The sequence below is a fragment of the Rhinolophus sinicus genome, linkage group LG13 (genome assembly GCF_036562045.2).
Source record: "Rhinolophus sinicus isolate RSC01 linkage group LG13, ASM3656204v1, whole genome shotgun sequence".
NCBI classification, from domain to species: domain Eukaryota; kingdom Metazoa; phylum Chordata; class Mammalia; order Chiroptera; family Rhinolophidae; genus Rhinolophus; species Rhinolophus sinicus.
In genome coordinates, this window is record NC_133762.1 from 35,484,111 (window position 1) to 35,505,109 (window position 20,999).

General features: G+C 52.2%; 1 protein-coding gene across 9 annotated transcripts in view; it reads right to left on the reverse strand.

Annotated features, from left to right (window-relative positions):
* The window catches only part of DLGAP4 (DLG associated protein 4), a 234,063-nt gene that overhangs the window by 55,130 nt on the left and 157,934 nt on the right, over positions 1 to 20,999 (reverse strand). For 7 of the 9 annotated variants that reach the window (XM_074317780.1, XM_074317784.1, XM_074317781.1 and 4 more), the window contains 2 exons: positions 19,099 to 19,149; positions 15,973 to 16,213 (listed from right to left, as the gene is read on the reverse strand). In XM_074317780.1, coding sequence (XP_074173881.1) covers positions 15,973 to 16,213; positions 19,099 to 19,149 — 292 coding nt within the window. Of the gene's footprint in view, positions 1 to 5,938; positions 7,011 to 15,972; positions 16,214 to 19,098; positions 19,150 to 20,999 lie in introns of those variants that run through there. The other 2 variants (XM_074317782.1, XM_019732803.2) reach the window with 2 other exon arrangements.

Genomic DNA, 20,999 nt, shown 5'->3' on the forward strand with positions numbered 1-20,999 from the left:
AACCTGAGGCTGAGCCCCTGCTCGGGGGGCACAGAGAATGGCCAAACCTTCAGTTTCCTAGCTGCCCACTGGACCAACCATTGTTGCCTCCTACGGTAGCTGCTCGGTAAGGACCCGTCCCCTCCCCTTCCCTGTCCAATGGGTATCCCTGGCTACAGTCTGGGAAATGGGAACTGGGCTCCATCACCTGGCTCTCCTATGTGGAGGGCACCTTGGGACAAGTCCTTTCCTGCCTTTGTGGGTGACTAATCCTCTGGCTGGGCTAGGGAACACCCTCTCTGGTGGGGGTTGGCTAAAAATCCCAATGGGCCCACATGCCCACTATTGGACCAGACACATATGAGGCTCAACTCTGGAGGCTGCTCACAGCCTGGCCAGTAAAATTGCTGATGTGAAGGCCCCTCACTTCCCTGACTCTCCACCTTGAAGAAATTCTAAGTTGGCACCCAGCCCTGGCTTTCCAGATCTTTAGAAAGCAGGGTTTGTGGGCTTTAGAAGATGTATTTGTGTGCCCCAATTCAAGGGGCAAAAAGGCTCAGATTCCTGGGACCCTAACAGGAGTTTCCTTTTCAAGAAGCAGAGCCAGGGTTCGCAGACAGTCAGCCTTGGGTCTGAGCCACATTTTCCTTATCTGTAAAGTCCACCTGCCTCAGGCTTGTTGTCAGGATTTCGGGAGAGCACCTGTGGAGGCCCTGGCACAGAGCCTGGCATAGAGCAGGTGTACAAGCAATGTGCTTAGACTATTATTTCTTGCCCCAAATCAGCAACACCGAACAACTTCTCTCTGCCCCCCCCCCCCCCCCAGCTCTCCTCAGGGAGCACAACATCCTGTCATCCCAATTGGCCCTTCCCACCCCCATGGGCTCCACCCGAACCTCACCCTCTTCTGTCATCTGGATGCCTGGAAAGTTTCCTCCCTGTAGTCAATTTCATTCATTACAATTCACCCAGCCTGATTCATCTTCTTGAAAAAAATCCTCTCGTTGTACTACCAGTCCTCTGAAACCTTCCATGGCTCCCCAAAGCCTCTGTTTTTCAGCTGATGCTCAACCAACGCTTCCTACAACCTCCCGGTCCCTCCCAGATTTTTTACTCAGAGCCCTGACGCAGAAGCAAAACAAGTCTACTCACTGGTTTCCTAAGTAAGTGTTTACCTTCCAGACCCCTCACCTCTCACTGCACAAACCATTCCCTGGGATGTCAGCCCCACCCTCTTTGAATCCAGTCCCCCATCAAGAGGACTCTTGTTTACTCTGGCTCACGCTCACTTCTTCCTTCTCAGACAATGCTTTTCCTCAGCACACGCTTAATTACAGACTGTCACACAGTCTCTCATTATTGTAGCTGTGTCTCTCTTGTCAGACTAAGTTCCCAGGGGCGGCGGCCCTGTCTGTTCTTTCCCATCCTCTGAGAGCCTGGCCAGGGCTAGGAGGGCAGACCCCTGGTCAGGAAGTGTTTTCCAAGCCTAGTTCGACTCTAGGCTGAGCCGAGTCTAGCTCCGACCACTTAGGACCACTTCTCTTGATCTTGTCCTGTAAGGAAACTGTTCACTGGCCACACCAGACCTTGGTGCTCTGCTCTGCACTGGGCCGGTGATTTACAGAAATGCAGGAAACCTGCGTGATGAGGCAGGGCCCTGGCATGGTCTTGCTCTGGGATCCTAGACACATCTCTGTCTGCCCCCTCCCTGGGCCCGTTTCCTTATTGTGAAATAAGAAACAATGATCTTTTAGCACTAGAATATGGCTTTTATTTGTCTTTAAGGGAGCCTTGTTTCCCAGGAGTGGGTGGGTGAGAAACCAGCTGATTCCCACACAGGCTGAGGAAGGGGAGGCAGCCACAGTCAAGACTGGGCAACCTGCAGCCTCAGCAGCACCCACACCGCACACCTCATCAACTGCATTCAATTGCTGCTGACGACTGGATCGCATCCCTGCTCAGGTGTTCAATTCCACAGCCCTTACCCTGGCCAGGTCTGACTATCTGCTGCCAGAGCTAAGCAGGGGAAGGGTCACTTGCTTTTGGAAACAACCAATTCTGCCAAAACAAAGACAATAACCGGAGGCCAGTTTCCTCAGCTGTAAGCTGGGGATCATATTGGTACCGCATCAAAGGCTTGCTGCAAATAATGCAGAGGTGATGCCATTATCTGCTTAGCACAGACCTGCAGACCCAGTGAACAGCCGTGTAGCAGACAGGTTCCCACTTCTTGAGGGCCTTTACCACATGAGTTCTCATCCTCACAGCAACCTGTGAGGTAGGTATTTCCACCCCAATTTGACAAGGAAGAAAACCGAGGCACAAAAAGTTGACCAATTCAAGGTCACACAGCAGGCAAGCCAAGCTGTAATAGAAACACAGGAAACTCTCAGTTCAGCTTTTCCCAGACTGTGGCCCACAGGCTCTCAGCAGCAGACCCCACTGGAGGGCTGGTTTAAAAAGCTGATTCCTGCCCTCAGACCTGCCAAATGAGAGTCTTTGGGGATGCAACTCAGGAACATGAACTTGATAAAGATGAGGAACCTAAATTGGATATATGAGGAAATTGATGCCCAGCGGTAAAGTGACCTGTGAAGGTCACACTTTCAGTAAGTGTGGACCTGGGACTGAATTCACAGTCTGACTCCAGAAGCAGCAGACACTTCCTGGGGGAGGTGGAATTTGACAATGTGGGCCCTGAAGGGGAGAGCACCATAGGGGGAGGGTACAGCACAGATAAAGGCTTAGAGCAAGAAAGGCCAGGCCAATGTGGCTTGTGCTTCCAGATCCTTGGGGAATGAAAAAATACATAGGGCACCACTGTAGCCTCCTGGCTTCCCAGGAGCCCAGGGAGACATTCCTGAGCTCATCTGAGCTCTGGGAGGAAAGCCTGTGGTGTTTTCTACAACCAGCACGCTCTGGCAGTGGCCCTCTGGGTGTGTCTGGTTGGTTGCTACTCAGGATGAGAAAGCCAGGGAAGGTGGTGACTCAGTCCCCACCCAGCCTCCAGCTAGTCCCGTTAAATATGAGATGAGCTCAGAGGCTGGGAAAATGTCAAGCAAACCCTCCTTGCAGAACAGATGCCAGACCCAGAGAAGGCGCCCTGAGGGATAGGCTACCAGGCAGAAACAATGTGGATCAATGCTGTGGGCTGTGGGTGAAGAAAAGAGGCTTGGCTCAAGCCTGCCTCCTTCCACACTGCCATGCTGTGGAACCCTGAGCAGGTCCCCGTTCCTCTCTGGGCCCCCTATTCTTCATTCACCTATGAAATGGAGAACTCCTCAGGCTTCTGACTTCCTCCTAGGACTGTTGTGGGGAACAATGGTCAGGAAAGAGCCTGGCAGATTATACAAAGCCTCACACAGCCAGTGAGAGATCAGAGGATTACTCCTATTTATTAACACAGACAGAAGGTGCTTTCCAAGTTACCTGAACCCCAACCACAGGGGGTGGGGGGAGAGGCTGGGCCCCATCTTGTTCCCACAAAAAGGGATGTGATCCAGATATCATTGGGAGGTGAAAGCTCATGTTTATTAAGTGCCTACTGTGTACTAGATGTTTCATATATATAATCTCACTTAATCCTCACCACAATCCTACAGTGTAAGTATGATAATCTTGAGTCCAGATAAGGAAACTGAAGCTCAAAGAAAGTAACTTGACCAAGATTACACAGGCAGCGAGTGATGGAGACTGATTAAAACCACGTGTTTGTGGCTCTAAAATCGACACTATTTCTACTCTCTGGAAAAGTGTGTACAGGTACACCTCATTTTATTGCACTTCACAGATGTTACACTTTTTACAATTAAACGTAAGACCCTCCACCAACAAAAAGATTATGACTATCTTTACTGCAATGGTCTGCGATTGAACCCACAATATCCAAGGTAGCCTGGGTAAGAGGCAGAAGCACATGCCTGTATAGAGGCCCAGCTCAAGTACTGCCTTCTCTTGGTTTCCTTTCTGATCCAGACAGAACTTCTCTCCTATGAAACCCCACAGCACATCCTCAGCACCCATCTGGGAGCAGTCGGTCCATTCTCCTTACTCTGTGATTAAGCACATTTGTAACAGGTAAGATGAGACGCAGGTACAAATAGGTGACCTTTGAGTTATCTTAGAATCCTTAAATGTCAGAGCTGGAAGCAACTAAGAGACCGCGTCCAACTCCCTAATTTTTCAGAAGGAAAAATACAGAGAGGAGGACTGTTGTCTAAAGTCACACAGCATCTTAGCATTAGAGCCAGGAACAGAGCCTTGGCATTCTCCCTCACAGAATTTCTTTCGGAATTCCATGATTTCAGAACCAGTCTTAGGACAAGGATTATTATCCCTGTTTTACAGGCAGGGAAGCTGAAGGCCAGAGGAAAGTGGCTTCCTGAGAGTGCGTGAGATATGGATGGGGACCAGAACTCTCATCCCTCACGTCTAGGCCAGGAACCAAGCCCCCTCTCCTCTCCGCTGCAAGCAGTCTGTGTAGTGTGCCAGCACAGGCCCACAGTGAAAGGTCAATGGGTGTTACCAATTGTCATTACACAACTGTGGGCAGGTGGCACCAGCCTGACAGTGACCTCCTCAGAGGCAGTGCCATGGAACAGGACCCAGGAGTCCTGGCTTGATCCTCTACGGGTCCCTGGCCCTTCTGGGCCTCATCCATAAGACAAGGGGGCTACAAGAGCAGATCTCATCTCCTGCTCCAAAGTTCTGGGACATCCCAGGCTTCCTGACAACAGATCCCAGCCGTCTACTGTGGGTCTGTGAGCTTCTGTGAGCCTCTACTGTGAGCCTCTCTCGACGGGGGTCTTTGTTTTCCCACTCTATAGGGAAGCAGGAAAAACAGCCAGGGCTTACAGCTACAAAATGGCTATTCCCAAATGTCACGGGCCAAGCAGGGCCCACCTTAAATAATAATGGGACAGAACATGGAAAATCCAGCTGTCTCCCAGCACAGACATCCAGCTGGGCACACCTGCCTATCTTTACAAACGAACAAAGAACCAGGAATCAGGGTATAAATAAGGGACAGCCTATCTGCTGTCCTATCAGCAGGGCAGGTGTATTCCTGAATAAGATGGCAATGGAGTGGATGGTAAAGAACTCTGGATGGGCATTCCCGGGTCCGCTCTCTGTCCCAGCTCTGCCACGAACTAGCTGTGTACTCTGGGGAAGTGGCTTTTTCTTTGTGGGGCTCCGTTTAGACAGGGTGCCAGTTCACAAAGCATATCTACAGATGTTTCATTTGATCAAGGCAACCTTGGGAGGCTGGCACAATTACCCCCTTTTTACAGATGGGAAAACTGAGGCTTGGAGACATCAAGTCTCACTCAAGGTCACACAGCCTGAAGCTGGCAGAACCAAGGCCCCAGAGTTCTTGAACTCCCCAACCCAATATTCAAGGGGGTTAGATGACGAACACCTTTCCCCTCCTCCTCACGGACAGTTTCAACCACACCAGGGCAGCACAGATCCTTGTTCACCTGCCCAGTCTGGTGGCCTGCAAAGTTCTGGTCACAAACCCCCACTGCCCAGCTGCCTAGGAGGCCACAGCTCCTTACAAAATTTCATTACTCAAGTTGGCAAGAACGCAGCCCCCACCCTCAGCTGGGTCTAAATAAGCGCCCAAGTGATATCACATCCTGCCGGCTCCAAAATAGCCCAGGCCTGCCCACCAGCGATCACAAAGTGCCAGGCCATGCAGGGCCAAGCGGGCAGGGAGGCCCAGCCCATGGCACCCTCCACACACTCAAGCAACCAAAGCAGAAGCCTCAGAGCAGGAAGGCCCCCCACTCCCACCTCTGCCAGATGGCCTGGCCCCTCCCTCCTTGCCCCCTTCGTTGGGAGGCCCAGAGCCCCCTGCCCCAGTGCCAGCCCTCGCCCCAGCGCCAACCCCACGGAGCCTTGGCCGCGGCCAGCCTGCGGGCGGACTCCGGCCCGACCCGGACACCCCACCACTCACATTGCTTCAAGAGCTCCAGACACAAAGCCATGAGGGCCGGATGGGGGTCAGAGACCCAGAGACCGGCAAAGACAGAAAAAGGGGGAAAGGGAGAGACACGGGTGCAGAAAGAAGGGGAGACAGGGGGCTGGGGCAGAGAAAGCGTGGGGAGCAAGAGCTCTGGGCAAAGGAGCAGGTTCAAAAGGGGGCCTTCAGCGCAAGAGACAGCGAGTGGTGAGACCACCGAGACAGACGTGGGGGCGGACAGAAGCAGGGAGAGCAAAGCAGGGGACCCGATCCAGAGAAATGGGAGCGGGGTTCGCAGAGGCCTGAGAGAGAACAAGGAGAGACAGCGACAGGGGACAAACCCAGGGAAGGGAGGGGCGGTGAAGTCGGGGACCTGGGCAGCTTTTGGGGGTCCCAAGGAGAGAGACCCCAAGGGATCTCGGAGGTCCCAGCGTATGGGGGAGACACCAAAAGAGGGAAAATCCTGAGGAAATGAGGGCTAAGAGGAGGCAAGACCCCAGGGGTCTGGGGGTGCAGATGGAAGGGAAAGCACCCAAAGGATGTGCGGGAAGCTCAAAGGGGCGCCCTGGGGGTGTGGAGGGTGTTCTGAAGGAAAAGCCCCAAAGATGTGGGGATGCTCTGAGGGGAGTCCTGACGAATGGGGGCGCTCAGAAAGGGAGGCTCTGAGGGATGAGAGGAGAGCGCTGAAGGGGACCCGAGATCCGGGAGTGAGGGAGGGGCTGCGAGGCAGCGTGAGGGCAGAGACAAAGAGACAGCGAGCCAGGGAGAGACAAAGCGAGCAGAGCGGGGAGACGGGCCCGAGGGCTGGCGGCCGGATAGAGGGACGGAAATGCGAGCGGGCGGGTGGACGGACGGACGGACAGACGGGGAGGAGGGCGGGGGCAGGGCCGGGCGGGGGCGGCGCCCGTCTCCTCGCGGGGCCGCGGCTGCTCCGGGCGGCGCTGGGCGGGCCCCGGGCGTCCGGGCTGAGGAGGCGGCGGCGACGACGTGGACCGGACAGACGGACGGAGTGACGGACGGGCTGGCGGCAGCTGCGGCCAGCGGCGGGCACTCACCCTCCTCCCTCACGCGGCCCGGCCCGAGGCTCCGGTTTTGTACGCCCGAGGGGCGGGGCCTCTGAGTTAAAGCCCCGCGTCGGCCCCGCCTCGCCCCGCCCCTCGCGTCAGCCGCGCTCGCGCGTCGCCCAGGACTCTCGGGGGCTAGCGGGGGCGCGCGCAGGCCGCTCGGCACGTGGCCCGTCGCGCGCCCGGGGCTGGGCTGGTACGCACGCGCGCGGGGCGCTCAGCCCCAGTCGACCGACCGTGAGAGGGAGCGCGCCCCCACGTCGGCACAGGGAGCTCCGCCCCTCACGCTGTCCCGCCAAACCAGTTCCAGCTGGAATGGGACGCATGCTCAGTGCGGGAGGCGGATCGGGAGAGTTCGGATCCGGGGAGTTCGCCCCCGTTTACCACTGCGACATGTTGCCGCTCCTGGGGGAAACCGAGGCTCAGAGCAAGCAGCCTGAGGTGGTCTTTCTACCCCTGTACGGTAAAATTAGACCTCAAGTACTACCGATTCTATGTCCTAAGTGTTTTTAGTTGTCCCCGCTGCTCCATCCTCACTTTGTCTTTCTCATCCGTAATCCTCCAGGTTGGGTTCGAGTCGCAGCTCAGCCTCTGGAGGGCTGTGTGACCTTGGATGCTCATTTAACCTCCCTGAGCCTTCGTGTCCTCCTTGGCAAAATAAACCCAGCACACCTACGGTGCCCTGGAGGGCACGTGCAGTAGTAGGCGCTGCCTGACTTCATAAATCATTTTCTTCTAGCCTCATGGCCCTGCCAGTACCCTGCTTCTCCCCTGCGAGTTACCCCCTCCTCACAGCCCCGGCCCAGAGCTGTTTCCTTGCGGGCCTCATCCCCCAGGCTGCACTACAGTAGGTCTGCCATCCACAGACCCAGCTCCTGTACCCCAACCTGCCTTGCTGGGTGGCCTAGGCACCTCCCTTCCCTTCTCTCTGCATCTCTTTTCCAAATGGAAGATGGAAAAAAAAAAATCTTACTGAAGATGATAATGTTTTTGAAACCACTCGTGATTTCTGCATAAAGGCCTAATAATAATAACAAAGGCAACTGAGGGTTATTGGGCCAATTTGATGCCAGGCGCAGCCCTAAGACCGAAAATGCTCGCTTACTTCGTCCTAGTCCCAGTCACTATGCTACACCTGTACTATTCACTTCGTGTTTATCTTTAAATTGATGTACTTAGAAAAAATTCATGAAGCCCATACACATGAGCCTGACTCGGGCTTGCTCTGCCCCAGCCCCGCTGGCCCCTGCTCCTCTTCCAACACACCAGGCACCCTCCTACCGCAGGCCTTTGTACCACTCCTCCCCCCGCCTGGCATCCGTCCTCAGCACAACTGGTTCCCTCACTTCACGTCTGCTCAGACGTCTTTCTCAATGTTCTACCCTAGTTACCCCTGTTTATGCTACAATACCCCTCCCCGCACCCTACCGGCGCTCCCACACTCCTTACCCTACATGCTACTTCCCAAGAAACTACATACTTACTTGTGTTACTTATGCTTATGGTTTTGTCTGCCTCTCCCCTCACCCCCATGTACTTTGAGGCAGGGGTTTCTGTTTTGTTCACCTACGTGTCTGGTGCCTAGAGCTCAGCGTGGCCCATTGTAGGTGATCAATAAGCATCTAGTTAGTAAATGGTCTGATTGCAAGGCTCATGTCCTCAATGACCACACCGTAGGGCCTCCAAGGTGGGATTTAAACACTTTAGTTCCTCCTCGTTTGCTGTGATTTCTCTACCCCTCAAGTAGTGTAAGGACTGCCTCTGTCTTGTCCAAGAATTTCAAACCTGGGGTTCCTGGCCTACCCATCAGCCCTCAAACCCAATCACTATTTCTGCCAGAAGGCTCAATGGGTCTAAAAATGGGATTTAGAAGAGTGACTATCCATGCAGTGAGCATATAGTAGATACTCAATTAACCAGGACTGTCCTAGTCCGAGGCCTAGTGGAGCCTGGAGAGGAAGCTGCTTCTGCCCCGTGCCCTCTGTGGAGAGTGCCTATTTCAGCATTAGGGGATTCCGGCTCCTTATCATGCACCCTGGGAAGACCTCCTAGGTCTTCCCATTACTCTCAGACCTTGTGGCCCCTGCCCAGACCTCACTGTGTCTTGCCTGGACCACTATACCAGCCTCCAATCCCTCCTGCCAATGTTGCCACATAATTCTCCATGAAACTCTGTGACCATACTGCACCTCTTTACCAGGACCTTGGGTGGCTCCCCCGCACACACGATAATGGCGAACTCAGATCAGGCAGACCCAGGTGGAAAACAACTGCTTGACCTACTAACTGGGTGATCTTGACTTGACACTCACCTTTTCTCGGCTGCAGAGTCTGTGTAAAATCTCTGCAAACGTGTATATGCACGTGTGTATGTGAGAGGTTAATGGTTAAATCAGGAATGTCAGATATGCGCAACTATCCTGGCAGACATCACCAATCGATGGTGGCACACTTCTCTGATTAACTAAATCTCAGTCCTGAGCTCCATGGATCAGAGATGACACATGAATTGAAGTCTATTTGCATCTTTGGACATGATGGTATTTGAGGTTGCTGTCAGCCCTGACACTGGGGATTGGAGTGTCCAATGTGACAGGAGGCTGTGGTGTAATAACCAGAGATTGCAGAGGGCCTGGCCTGGGAGAGGGTTTGAGGACAGGCTGACTGGGCGGGTTGACTGCTTAACAGAATCTTGTCAGCCTCCTTTCTTGTGGCTATGGAGGCGGAGTGAATCAGAGGAGAAACTGGGAGAATTCTGGGGGAGTAGAAAGGGGACAAAGAGGGGAGGACAAAGCATTTTGTGACTCAGATAGGAGGTGTTCAAGGATCCCCAAACCCACGCCTCACAATATAGATGGAGAATTTGAGGCACAGGAAGGGGCCGGGACCCGCCCAGAGTGACACAACAGAGGTAAAACTAGAACACAGGGCCCCTCAGCAAGGGTGTTTCCCAGGCCAGGAATACCCAGCTCAGCCTAGAGCTGCAAGCCTGCCAGGGAGTGACCCCAAGTGTGTGGACCTGTGTGTGTGTGTACACACGTGTACCCAGGTGCAGAGAATGCAGCTGGCAAGAATGAGGGTGTCCCCGCAGCAGCACCACGCTTGAGGTGATGTCACAGCCTCCCTTGTGGCTCAGTGGGAGTGGTAGAGAGACAAGGAGGCTGGGGAGGGAGGAGGGCTAGAAGCTGTGAGGAAAGAAATGGCGAAAGGATGAGGGGAGAAACAGCTACGGGGCACAGAAGGCTAAGATGGTGGAGACAGAGATGGGAGGGCGGAGACGGGCAGATGGAAGAAAGGGATGGAGAAAGGGAGGAGGGAGAGGAGAATGAGCACGACTGGGAGACGGGCAGAGGAAGAGAAGGGAGGGAGTGGGAGGGAGGGTTTTCTCTGTTCTTTCTCAGGCAGAGAGAGGAGGCAGGATGAGGCCGACTGAGGGGTGATGGCACCCCTGTAGCGCCTCCCAGGTAGGGCCTTTGACTCGGGAGGGGCATATAGATGAGCAAAACTGCTGCTTCCCCCACTATCCCAGCTGGAGCTGACCCAGCCTGCCAGTCACCTGCCAGAGCTATTTCTGGAACGTGGAATCTGGGTCAGAAAGGGGGAGGGAAGGAGAGGGTGGCAGTGGCAGTACTAGCAGCTGGGAAGCTGGCCAGCTCTGAATGGGTGGGTGGGTGGGCACTCCATGCCCTGCCCATGGCCATTCCAGGGGGGCCGCCCGTCCAGGCTCTCACTGCCTCATTACCATCCCCCACACCTACCCGCCTGCCTGCATATGTGCCCATGTGAGAATAACAAAGAGCTTCCACGCCCCTCAGCAACTTGGGGGCTCAGAACAGCCCTAGGTGGTGGTGGTGATGGTGGTGGCGGCCCAGACTGTTTACTTCTTGGGGACAGATGCTGAGGAGAGCCGGCGCTTTGAGCAGGGTGACCTCTGTGGGGAGACTGGCTGAGTGAGGGTGTGCCTGGGTGCTGGTGTGTATCCGTATGGAGGGAGGTGCTTATGAGCCGGACTGCCATGTATGGCTGTGCAAGTTTTACACTGATTAAGGATGCCATATGTGAGGGGGTGTGTCGTTCACAACGAAGACATAATTGAATTATATATTTATTATGACAAATCTCTGGCAGATGGCAGTAAAGGACCTTACTCTAATGAAAATTGTACATCATGACAATTTTTCAAGAGATAGGAGTTAAGTGTTTGGGCAGGAGGCACCCTTTCCTAACCCGACACAAAGGTACCAGCTGCAACTCTGGGTACAGTTTTGAAAATCTGGTGGCTTTGGTTTTCCCCGTGAGGTAGATGAGTTTAGGAGCATGAGGGGATCAGAGGGGGGAGGGGAGAGCAGCAAGTATGTGCGGTCACTGCGGAGACCTGGGGGAGGGCTGACTGGGGAAACACTGGGGAAACTTTACGGTGGCTCCACTCTGCTAGAGGCATGATTTTCTCATAGGTGTGGAGATGGCATGAGCTTTGAAGGCGGGACACGTGTGTGAGCACATGTGCGGGTGTATGTAGAGATGCTGTGTACCTATGAGAATATCAGTGTGCATGCGTTTTTATGTATGTTATGTATAGGTCTAAGGGTGCAAAACTTTATACAGTCTAAGTAGGTGCATGTATGCACACATGCCTGGGTGGGGGTCCGATGTCACTATGATATTTTCTTGAGTGTTCTGGTTTGGGCTAAAGCCCCAACTGAGAATCGCTGGAGGCCCACATCCCTCCTACATTTATAGCCAGGGGCTGGATCGCCCTTGTGGATGTTGAGGTGGGGTTCGGTGCGGGGGTGGGGATGTGTGTGTCTATGACTGACTGAATTATTGGCCTCAGTTCCTAGTCTTTCCCTAAATTCATGCCCTTTGCCATGTAACTGTAGTTTCTCCCACAAAAGGTGGCATGTATTTCCTTGGACCTTGGCCTCATGTGAGTTCCTTTGACCAACCAAATGTGACCCAGAGATTTGAAACGTGCTTGTCAAGTGGGGTTTGCCCTCTTATACTTCTGCACCTCCATGAGAAGAGCATGCCCTGGCTAGGCCAGTGATTCCAGGAGCATCCTTTGGTTCCAGGGGAGGATGTAGGACATGCAGAGCAGAACCAGCCGACATAAACATTCATGAATGAGAACAAATGTGTTATCGTGTACCACTGAAATTATGTGCCTGTTTGTTACACAGCATGATTGTGATAATAGCTGATGGATACCGAAATTGGTACCAAGAGTGGCATGTGTTAGCAACAAAAATATGTAGCATTAGGACCAAGTGGTGAGCAGTAGGTAAAATGTTACAGGAGGCTTGAAAAGAAGGTGACCCATATTATGTAGAGATGAAATGCTTGGTAAAACTGTCAGTCTTCAACAGTAACCTGAAGAGAGCAAGTAGATCTGGGCAAGATAGTTTCCCAGCAAAATTCTGAAAGCCAAAGCTGGCTCCTGTGGGCTGCATTTGATAAGGACTACAAGAACGTGAACTCATAAAAGAAATAGGGATTGTCACAGGGCAGAGAGTGTTTAAAGAAATACAGAGGGCCCAGAACCTGCTGAGTTGGAAAATACATGTCAACTCCAGCTTCTCCTGCCAGTAAATCATTCTCAAATTAAGACAGATCAAACCAAGGTCATGGCTAGTTAAGATGCAGCATGTGGACCAGATCAAATCAAGGGTGTGGCTGTAACATCTTTTATTAATATTCTAAAATAATAAGCTACCATCTAAGAGATGCTCTCAGCTGCTCAAAAGGGCTTCCAAGAAAGCTTAAAGGGCTTGGCCCCATAGAAGCCTGATGTACCCAAAGTAGTCATAATTGAATCTAGAGAGACTGGTATGACAAAAATAATTGTGGGTGTGGTTTTTGGCATACGGAGTTAAGTGGAATCAAATACATAGAAAACCCATGAAGTGTTTGAGGTAGGTGTGTAGCCAAAACTGCGATCAACTTAGGCTAAAGGGACTGAGACCATTCGGGATATAAAGAGATACCTGGGTCCCTAACTCTCTTCAGGGAGGAAGCAGGCTAAGAAAGCTGTTCAGCTGCCCAAAGGGCATATCCTTCACTGTTCTCTTCAGAAGTAGCCAAAAAGGCTACTAGAAAAGGAAGGGCTTTCAGAGAGCAGAGCCAAGAGCTCCAGAGAACAATGGAACAATGGATTAGGGGAGTCAGCTCCAGGGAATAGAGCACGGAGCTAATCAAGGAATATTCCCTATCCTAGAATGTTTGCCCAACATTTGCCCAGAAGGACTGCAGAATTACCATGGATCGGTGTCTGAATTCCTGCTCCCTTTCTGAACAGGGGTGTGAATTGCAGTTATCCTGTCCCTACTTCACCAATGTGTGCTGGATGTGTGTGGGGTGGGAGGTGGATAATTTTCTGTTTAGAATTTGGGTCACTCAGTCAGGAGGAGTCATATCCAGACCTGATATAAATCATAAGATCTTTATGTTATGATTAGATGAGACTTTGGGGGGTCTTGAGGATAAGCATATTTTCTGAATAAATGTGGCCAAGAGAGTGGGCTGTGATAGATTGAATTACCCTGATTCTTCACTCCTCCCTGTATCCACACCCCTTGCCATATAAATACAGTTTCTGACACAAAGGTGGGAGGGTACTCTTCCATCCCTAGTCTTTGAGCTCAGTCACATGACTTGTGTTAGCCAATAGGATTTTAGCAGATATTATGCAAGCAGAGGCCTTGAAATGTGCTTGTGTTGTTAGGCTTGCTCTCTTGTGCTTCTGCCATCACCATGAGAAGAACATGCCCTGGCTAGGCTACTGATCCCAGGAGGACCCTTCAGTCCCAGGAAGAAGATGAGGGACCATATGGAACACACCTGTCCCAGCTGATTCACAAACTTGGGAGCAAGAAATAAATGTTAACTGTTGTATTGCGCCAATTTTGTGGTTGTTTGTTATATGGCACTAGTCTAGCAACAGCTGACCAATACAGGGACCTAAACAGTTCTGGGACATGTAGCCCATTCTCATCCTCAGCCCATTCATGAGCGACTCGGGTTGGGGGAGATCGGTGAATGAGGGTTTATTTGAAGAAAATTGCTGGGGTGCTATGTCCCCCCAGGCCCACCTCGTGCTTAGAGAACTTCTCATGGGCCTGATGATGTGGGAAATCTAATCCTTTAACCTGAGGCTCCTATGGGACATTAGAGGGCTGCCTGGGAGAACCTGGCAGGGATCCCCTAGATTTGGAGATCACAGAACCTGGTCCTCAACACCTGCTTGGAGACATCAAAAATGGAGAGGCTGGCAGGGCAACCTATATGTGGCAGCAGGTCTAGAAGGAAGGCTGTAGCCGACCAGGCCATACCTTCACAGGGCCACAAGGCAAAGGCCTCATTTCACACAGATTCAGTGGGAGCCAAAGAAGAAAGTAGGGCCGGAGTTGTCGCCAGAGGATCCTGCCCAACACACCTACCTGCCTCGCAAAGCCAGGTTTCCCAGTAAAAAGAGGCTGCGTGGGGGGGAAGGGGAGGGACACCAGGTGGAGGAGAAGAGGGGGAATAAGAAACAGTGGGCCGGAGGGAGGCTGCCCATGATGCCAGGAAAGAAGGTACCATGCGGGCCCTGCAGGATAGGAAAAACTCCTAAAACACCACGTAGGAGAAAGCCAGCACGTGGCATCTGTCGTACAGACAGTCCTGATGCCAGACAACACCTGCACTAGCTACCTTCCCCTCCCACCTGGAGGGACCTGAAACAGCCACTCGTGAACACGGAACACAGAAGACACCGACCACCATGCCCAGCCCCAGGCAGGCCCTAGCTGCAGGTGCATGAGATTTGAGGAAGGCCAGACTGGACTCTCAATACCTGAAAACAAGACTGTTCCTTACAGTCTAAAAGTGACTGGAAAAGCTCAGGGATCTGCCCAGCTATCACCAAGGGTTTGAAGACAACAGTGAAACAAAGCGGTTTCTTGCTCTACCGCCTGTAAACACCAGTTCATTCAGTCAATAAGCTGGTTTCCTGTGTGTAGACTACCACAGGATTCAGGTTCATTTATGAACAGCAAACACCAGTTGAGCACTTGAAACAGCTGTTTCTCTTCCTGCAATCCAACCCCAAGTGGCTTCGACGGTTAGGAAGCTCAGAGTCAAGTCTGAAACGAGTGATAACAGCTACCACTTGTCAGCTTTTACCATGTGCAAGGCCCCGCTAAACACTTCTATGCTCAGTCTAATTTCACCTTCCGAAGAGCCTCCTGCGGTCTGGCTTATGCCTCAGTTTATTTAAAGATGGGGAAATTGAGGCTCAGGGAGGAGAACCAGCTAGCCAGAGTCAGCTCAAAACTCTCTCTACTAAACCAGAAATTATGCTATGATTTTCCCCGGTCTTGATTTTCTTGATTTTCATGGCTTGTTCTTGTGACATAGGGTCCTTTTTACCCTCTGATCCTGCATGAGTTATCGTCAAAGGATTTAGAGCAAGTATCAGGAAGGGTAGTTTGTCCCTGATGGTGACTATGAGAGAAACCTGCAAACTCACTCCTTTGAGAAGGCTCAATGTAGATTCCATCTTCTCCCCGCGGGCTCTGCCTTCCCTGCAGGTTTCAGGCTTTCGTCACAGGTTTGCCTACGTGAACTAATCCAAACAGGTACCAGTAGGTAGGGCTTCAGTGAGCTCCGCCTACCAGCAGGGGTCAGCTCTGAGCCAGTGTCTGGACAGTCAGAGGCCACCACGTACTATTCCACAACCTGGAGCCTTCTCCATCCCCCTCACCTCGGCCACCAGTGCTGGCATCTGCAGCTGTGTCCCCATTGGAGCTCCAGTTTGCCAATTGGTGGGAAGTTCAGCCCCAAGGCCTCCTGCTTTTGCTCCTAACCATCCCTCCAGGCCTGACTAGCCCACCGCAGATTCCTCCCCAGCATTTCCCACTGCCTATTCCCTCCACCCTCAACAAAACAAAACAAAATAGCATACCCTCCCCTCACTGCGGTACTCACTCGGAAGCGTGCGACTGTTGCTGAGGCTACTGGTGCTGGGCGGTGGGGAAAGGGACTGCAGGGACACACTGTCCTCCTCCTGCGAGCAGCCGGCCTGGATGGCGCGCAGGTAGCTGTGGCTGCGGGAGCGGAAGTAGCTCGGCAGAGGCAAGTCAAGTGCCTCAGCTGCTGCCGACTCTGCTTCGCTGCAGGCGGACTCGCAGGCCGCCTCATACTGGTCGCTCAGATCTGCCTCCCGTACCTGTCCAGGCCAAGACAGGCGTCAGGGGCCAGCTTTGCCTCTTCTGGAGGGGCGGAGAACTTGGTGGTCGGTCCAGTTATAGGGCTGTTGAGTCTATGGGGCCGCAACTCAGCCCAACTTCTCCCTCCCACCTCACTCAGAGTATGGGATGGGCAAATGGAGTCCTTAGGAAATATACAGCCCCTCTCACCTCTCTGGGCTTCCCCTTTCCCATCTCTACAATGGAGAAACTATTAAGGAGAGTTTATAGGATATTAACTAGATTACATTAACTAGATTTCTTTTGTGTGTCCATATTGATGGACTGATAGATTTTGAGGTCATATTTGAATTCAGCAGGAAAGAAGGCTAAAATCAGTAATATCTGCCCTGAATGTTGGAATAGAGGGTGGCAGTAGGTGTGCTAGATAGTTACTGTCTTATTATTTATAGATATTAACCATCTATAAAATGGGGGCTAGTTACAGACCAAATTTTACAGGACTGTTGTTAAGATTGAGATAATTCATACCACATGCAGTGAGGGGAAGACATGAGCCAGGAGTACCCAGTGAGTAAGTGGTAGAGTCAGCACTCAGGTGTGTATGTAAGGAAGATGAACCTAGCCCTGGTATATAGAGTAGCTCTTGGGGAGGGAGTCTGGAATGGAGGCAGAGGCCAGAGGTGAAGCTGATGCAATAGTCTGGTGAGAGAAGGTAAGACTGGAATGAGGGTAGTGGCAGTGAGGATTGATTAGTGATGCCTGCCATGGGCAGTATGGTGAAAGCCGACACGCATGCTATTTGCCATCTCACATCTAGTTCAACCTCATTTAGATGGCTTCTAAATGTCTCTCCAAAGATGATCGTCCGAGAACCTACAAATCTGTAGCTTGGGGGTGTGAGCATAGAGGGGCCTCACCATACATACATTCTCTAAAGGTTCTGGAAGGGTCTGTCTGAGCCATGGCTCAGGCCATGTTTGTAACTGGGGATCACAGAGTATAAGCTGAGGAATCAGCTGGCCAAAGATGGACACTGGGTGGAGGTCCTGGGGGAGGTCTGGGCTACAGGGGAGGGGGCCGAAGTTGACTGAGCACCATGAGGAGGAAAAGACGGAGCTGGGCCTGGGGCCAGCTCTGCTCTGGACCAAGCTGCGTGACTGCAAGCCATCATCATCCTCTGGGGCAGTGTTTCCTCATCTAAATGACATGGAATGCCTGTGTACTTGTCTGACACTTTATCAGGTAAAATGATGAGCTGGGTCATCATCCAGTTTGGAGCATATGTTTGGAAAGGTTTAAATATGTGCTGGCCAATATGGTAGTAACTAACCATGTGTGGCTATTTGGGTTTAAATTAATTAAAATTTAGAAAGTCATTTCCTTCGTCACATTTCACGTGCTCATGCTACCTTATGGGACAGTGTGGATTACAAAACATTTCTATCATTGCAGAAAGTTCTACTGGATGTGCTGATAAATTAAAAGGCTGTGTGGCATATTCAAAATTCACTTGGAGGGGATATTAAAGAGATAGGTGTTTATTCTCCAAAGCTGCAACCTGACGTATACTGAGGGGCTCTTGTAACTGCCAAGGGCAATGAAGTCTTGCTTCGGGATTACACAGTCATGGCATAGCTCTGGAGCTGGACTGCCAGGATTTCAACCATTTCCTCGCAATAGGATGTGGGTAAGTCACTTAATTGCTCTGTGCCTCAGTTTCCCTATCTATAAAATGGGGGCTAGATATAGACCACATTTTATAGGATTGTTATCAAGATTAAATAATTCATATCACATGCTTAGAATAGTATCTGGGAGGGAAAGCACCTGCTAACCTGTACCTATTATTACGGGCAGTTCCCTGGCGGTGACTGCAGAGATTTGTAAATGTTAAGATGCTCCCAAGCTCGGTGTGTGTGTGTGTGTGTGTGTGTGTGTGTGTGTGTGTGTGTGTGGCAGCTGGCCAATGCTGCTGGTATGTGGATCACTGAGGACACACTGTGTGCAGGGTACTGGCCTGGGGGTTTGGTATGTGAACACATCACATCCTTACCATAAGCCTATTGAAGTTAGAGGAAAAAGAGGTCACTGGGCCCACTGTATACTCTCCAAAGACCTTCTGGAATAACGTGTTCAAGGGGAACTATGATATGGGGGTGGGGGCACATCAGGCACCCACATCTGGCAGCAGGTAATGTGAGGCCAGTCCTAGTTAGTTTTGCCCCCGTAGGACGTGTGGCTTTGGACAAGTCCCTTGCCCACTCCCGGCCACAATGAGGGGTTGAACTTAGAGCACCTTCCCTGCACCATTTTCTGGTCTTGGGGCTGGAACCTGGAAGGGAGGCGAGGGCCACTTCCAGGGGCAGGATGAGTGAGAGCTCCTTTAGGGCAGCCAAACAGTACCAGGACTGGCACTGCCTCCAACCGCTTTCCTAAAATTGAAAAGTCTCTGCATTCATTCAAACATCCTTAAAGGTCTTGTTGGAGGCCCCAAAAAGAGAAAAGTCAGGGGATCTGGGGGCTGGAAAATACCGCCAGCCCCTAGCCTGTCCAAATAAAACAGTCTCCCCAGGCCTTTCCCAGGCTTTGGGGGAGATGAGGAGCCAGAAGACTCTGAGGGAATGTCTTCCTTTATCCTGGGATTATTTCTTACCCCATCCATAGAACCTAGCTCATTCTTTCCCATTTTTGAGAAGAAACTGAGGCACAGGGAAGTGAAGTGACAGGGCCAGGGAATGGAAAGTCAGGGTACCAACATGAGTTGGACTCCACCCTCACCAGTGATGGCTTTCCTACTGTGTGTACCTGCCCAGGCTGGGAGCTGGGGTTACTCAGACGTCAGGTCTAAGTCCCAGCCCTGGACTCTGGGATTGGGGGACCAGAGAATGGCAAACATACTGACCTGCTGCTCATGGCCAAACAACTGGGGGATCAGGGAGGCCTGTCCAAAAATCTGTAGGAAAGAGAGGGGGAGGGTTATGGGAGATCAAGGCTGGGGGCGGAGGTGGGGTATTCAAGCTCGACTGCAAGAGAACTTGTGGCTGGCTGGTTTATTTAACCTCCTCCTCAGACTAGCTGAGGCCCAAGTGCGAGGCCTCACTTGGCTTCCTCCAGGAATGGGGCGCTCACTCCTTCTGGGGCTGAGTGTCACTGAGGACTTGTAATCTGCTATATATGTCTTGCTCTTGGTCTGGCTCCTGGGACCATGGATGCCCTGTCTGCTGCCTCTCACCTGGGCAGACAGCCCCCTGGGATCTACAGATCAGGGACAGAGCCCAGAGCCTTCTCTTCTCTGGCCAGGGCCTACACAGTCCAGTGCCTGGTGGGAAGGGGGGGGGAAGGAGTCAAGGCCTCAGAGACACAGCTAGAGCTGAGACATCTCTGAATCTGGGGCCACATATGTGGCTCAGGTTACTCAAGCTTCTGGGGTGAGGGTTTGGGGGTTAAGAGGACCCTGGGCTAGGAGAGGGCCAGGCAGGGGGTCGTGGGAGAGACCTGTTAGTGATTAGCCTTGCTGATACCTTGTGTCTTTTTGTGTAGCCAAAGGACAAAAGTGTTCCAGGTGCCAGGCCAGGCAGGGGATGAAAATGGGGTGTGAGAGAGAGACAGACAAACGCAGAAAGAAACATGGAGATGAGACACACTAGAGCAGGGGTGTCCAAACTGCGGCCCGCGATCCATTTTTTACTGGCCCACAGCAAATTCCAAAAATATATTTAGTTTACTTAAATAAACCAGGTGAGGCAATACGTACTTCACCTCAAGTGAGTGGCCCGGCTGTTTGTGTATTTTACTGCATATGGCCCTTGGTGAAAAACATTGAAAAAAGTTTGGACACCCCTGCACTAGAGAATCAGAGAAAAATATGAATGAGGGGAAAGAAAAAACAGGGAGACAGATGTAGACGGATGTAGTCAAGACTGAGAGATGAGAGAATGTGGTAGCATGGGAGAGACAGGAAGGGAAGCCGTCCATTCAGCAAACACCTACGTGTCCTGCGCCATGTGGGGAGCCAGACAGCAAGGTCCCCACCATAGGGAGCTCCCAGTTTAAGAGCAAGACAGACATCAAGTAAATAAACAAACAAACGTAATTCCAGATAGTGGTAAGTGCTGTCAAGACAATTAAGCAGGGTAGGGGAGCAGTGCCCTGGGGGCTCCTTTAGAAAGACTGATAGGGCAGTCCCTCTGAGGAGGTGACATTTGAGCCAAGACCTGAAATGCAGGGAAGAGCTAGCTGTGCAAAGATTTTAGGGAAGGGTGATCCTGGGAGAGTGAGCAGCAAATGCAGTGACCTGTGGCAGAAATAAAGTCTGACAAGCCAAGAGGAGGCCAGCATGGTTGGAGCAGGGTGAGTGACAGCAAGTCCAGATCATGGCCCCGAGGGAGGCGGGGCCTCACGGGTCTGCGTAAGGACTCTGGCTCTCACCTGGGTGAGGTGGGAACCATGGGAAGGTTTGGAGCAGGGGTGTGATGATCTCTGATTTAAGTCTTTTATAAGCTCCCTCCGGCCACCGAGAACACATGGCAGGTGGCAGTCATGCAGGCCAGGACACTTGTTCAGATGAAACTTAGTGGGGCCTGGATGAGGTGGGCAGGGGCAGAGGATCGCACGGCTGGGGTGGTCTACCCCTCCGCACACCTGAGGTCAGTCTCCTTGGAGTCTGGGAATGACAGTGCTGGGGAGGGCTCGGCCAGGCTAGGAATAATGGCCTGGGGAGGAGTTGGGGTCCCAAAGCCTCCGGGCTCTAAGCAGTCCATCAGCCTGGGCCGTGGGGCTGCACACAGTGGGACCCAGGATGTG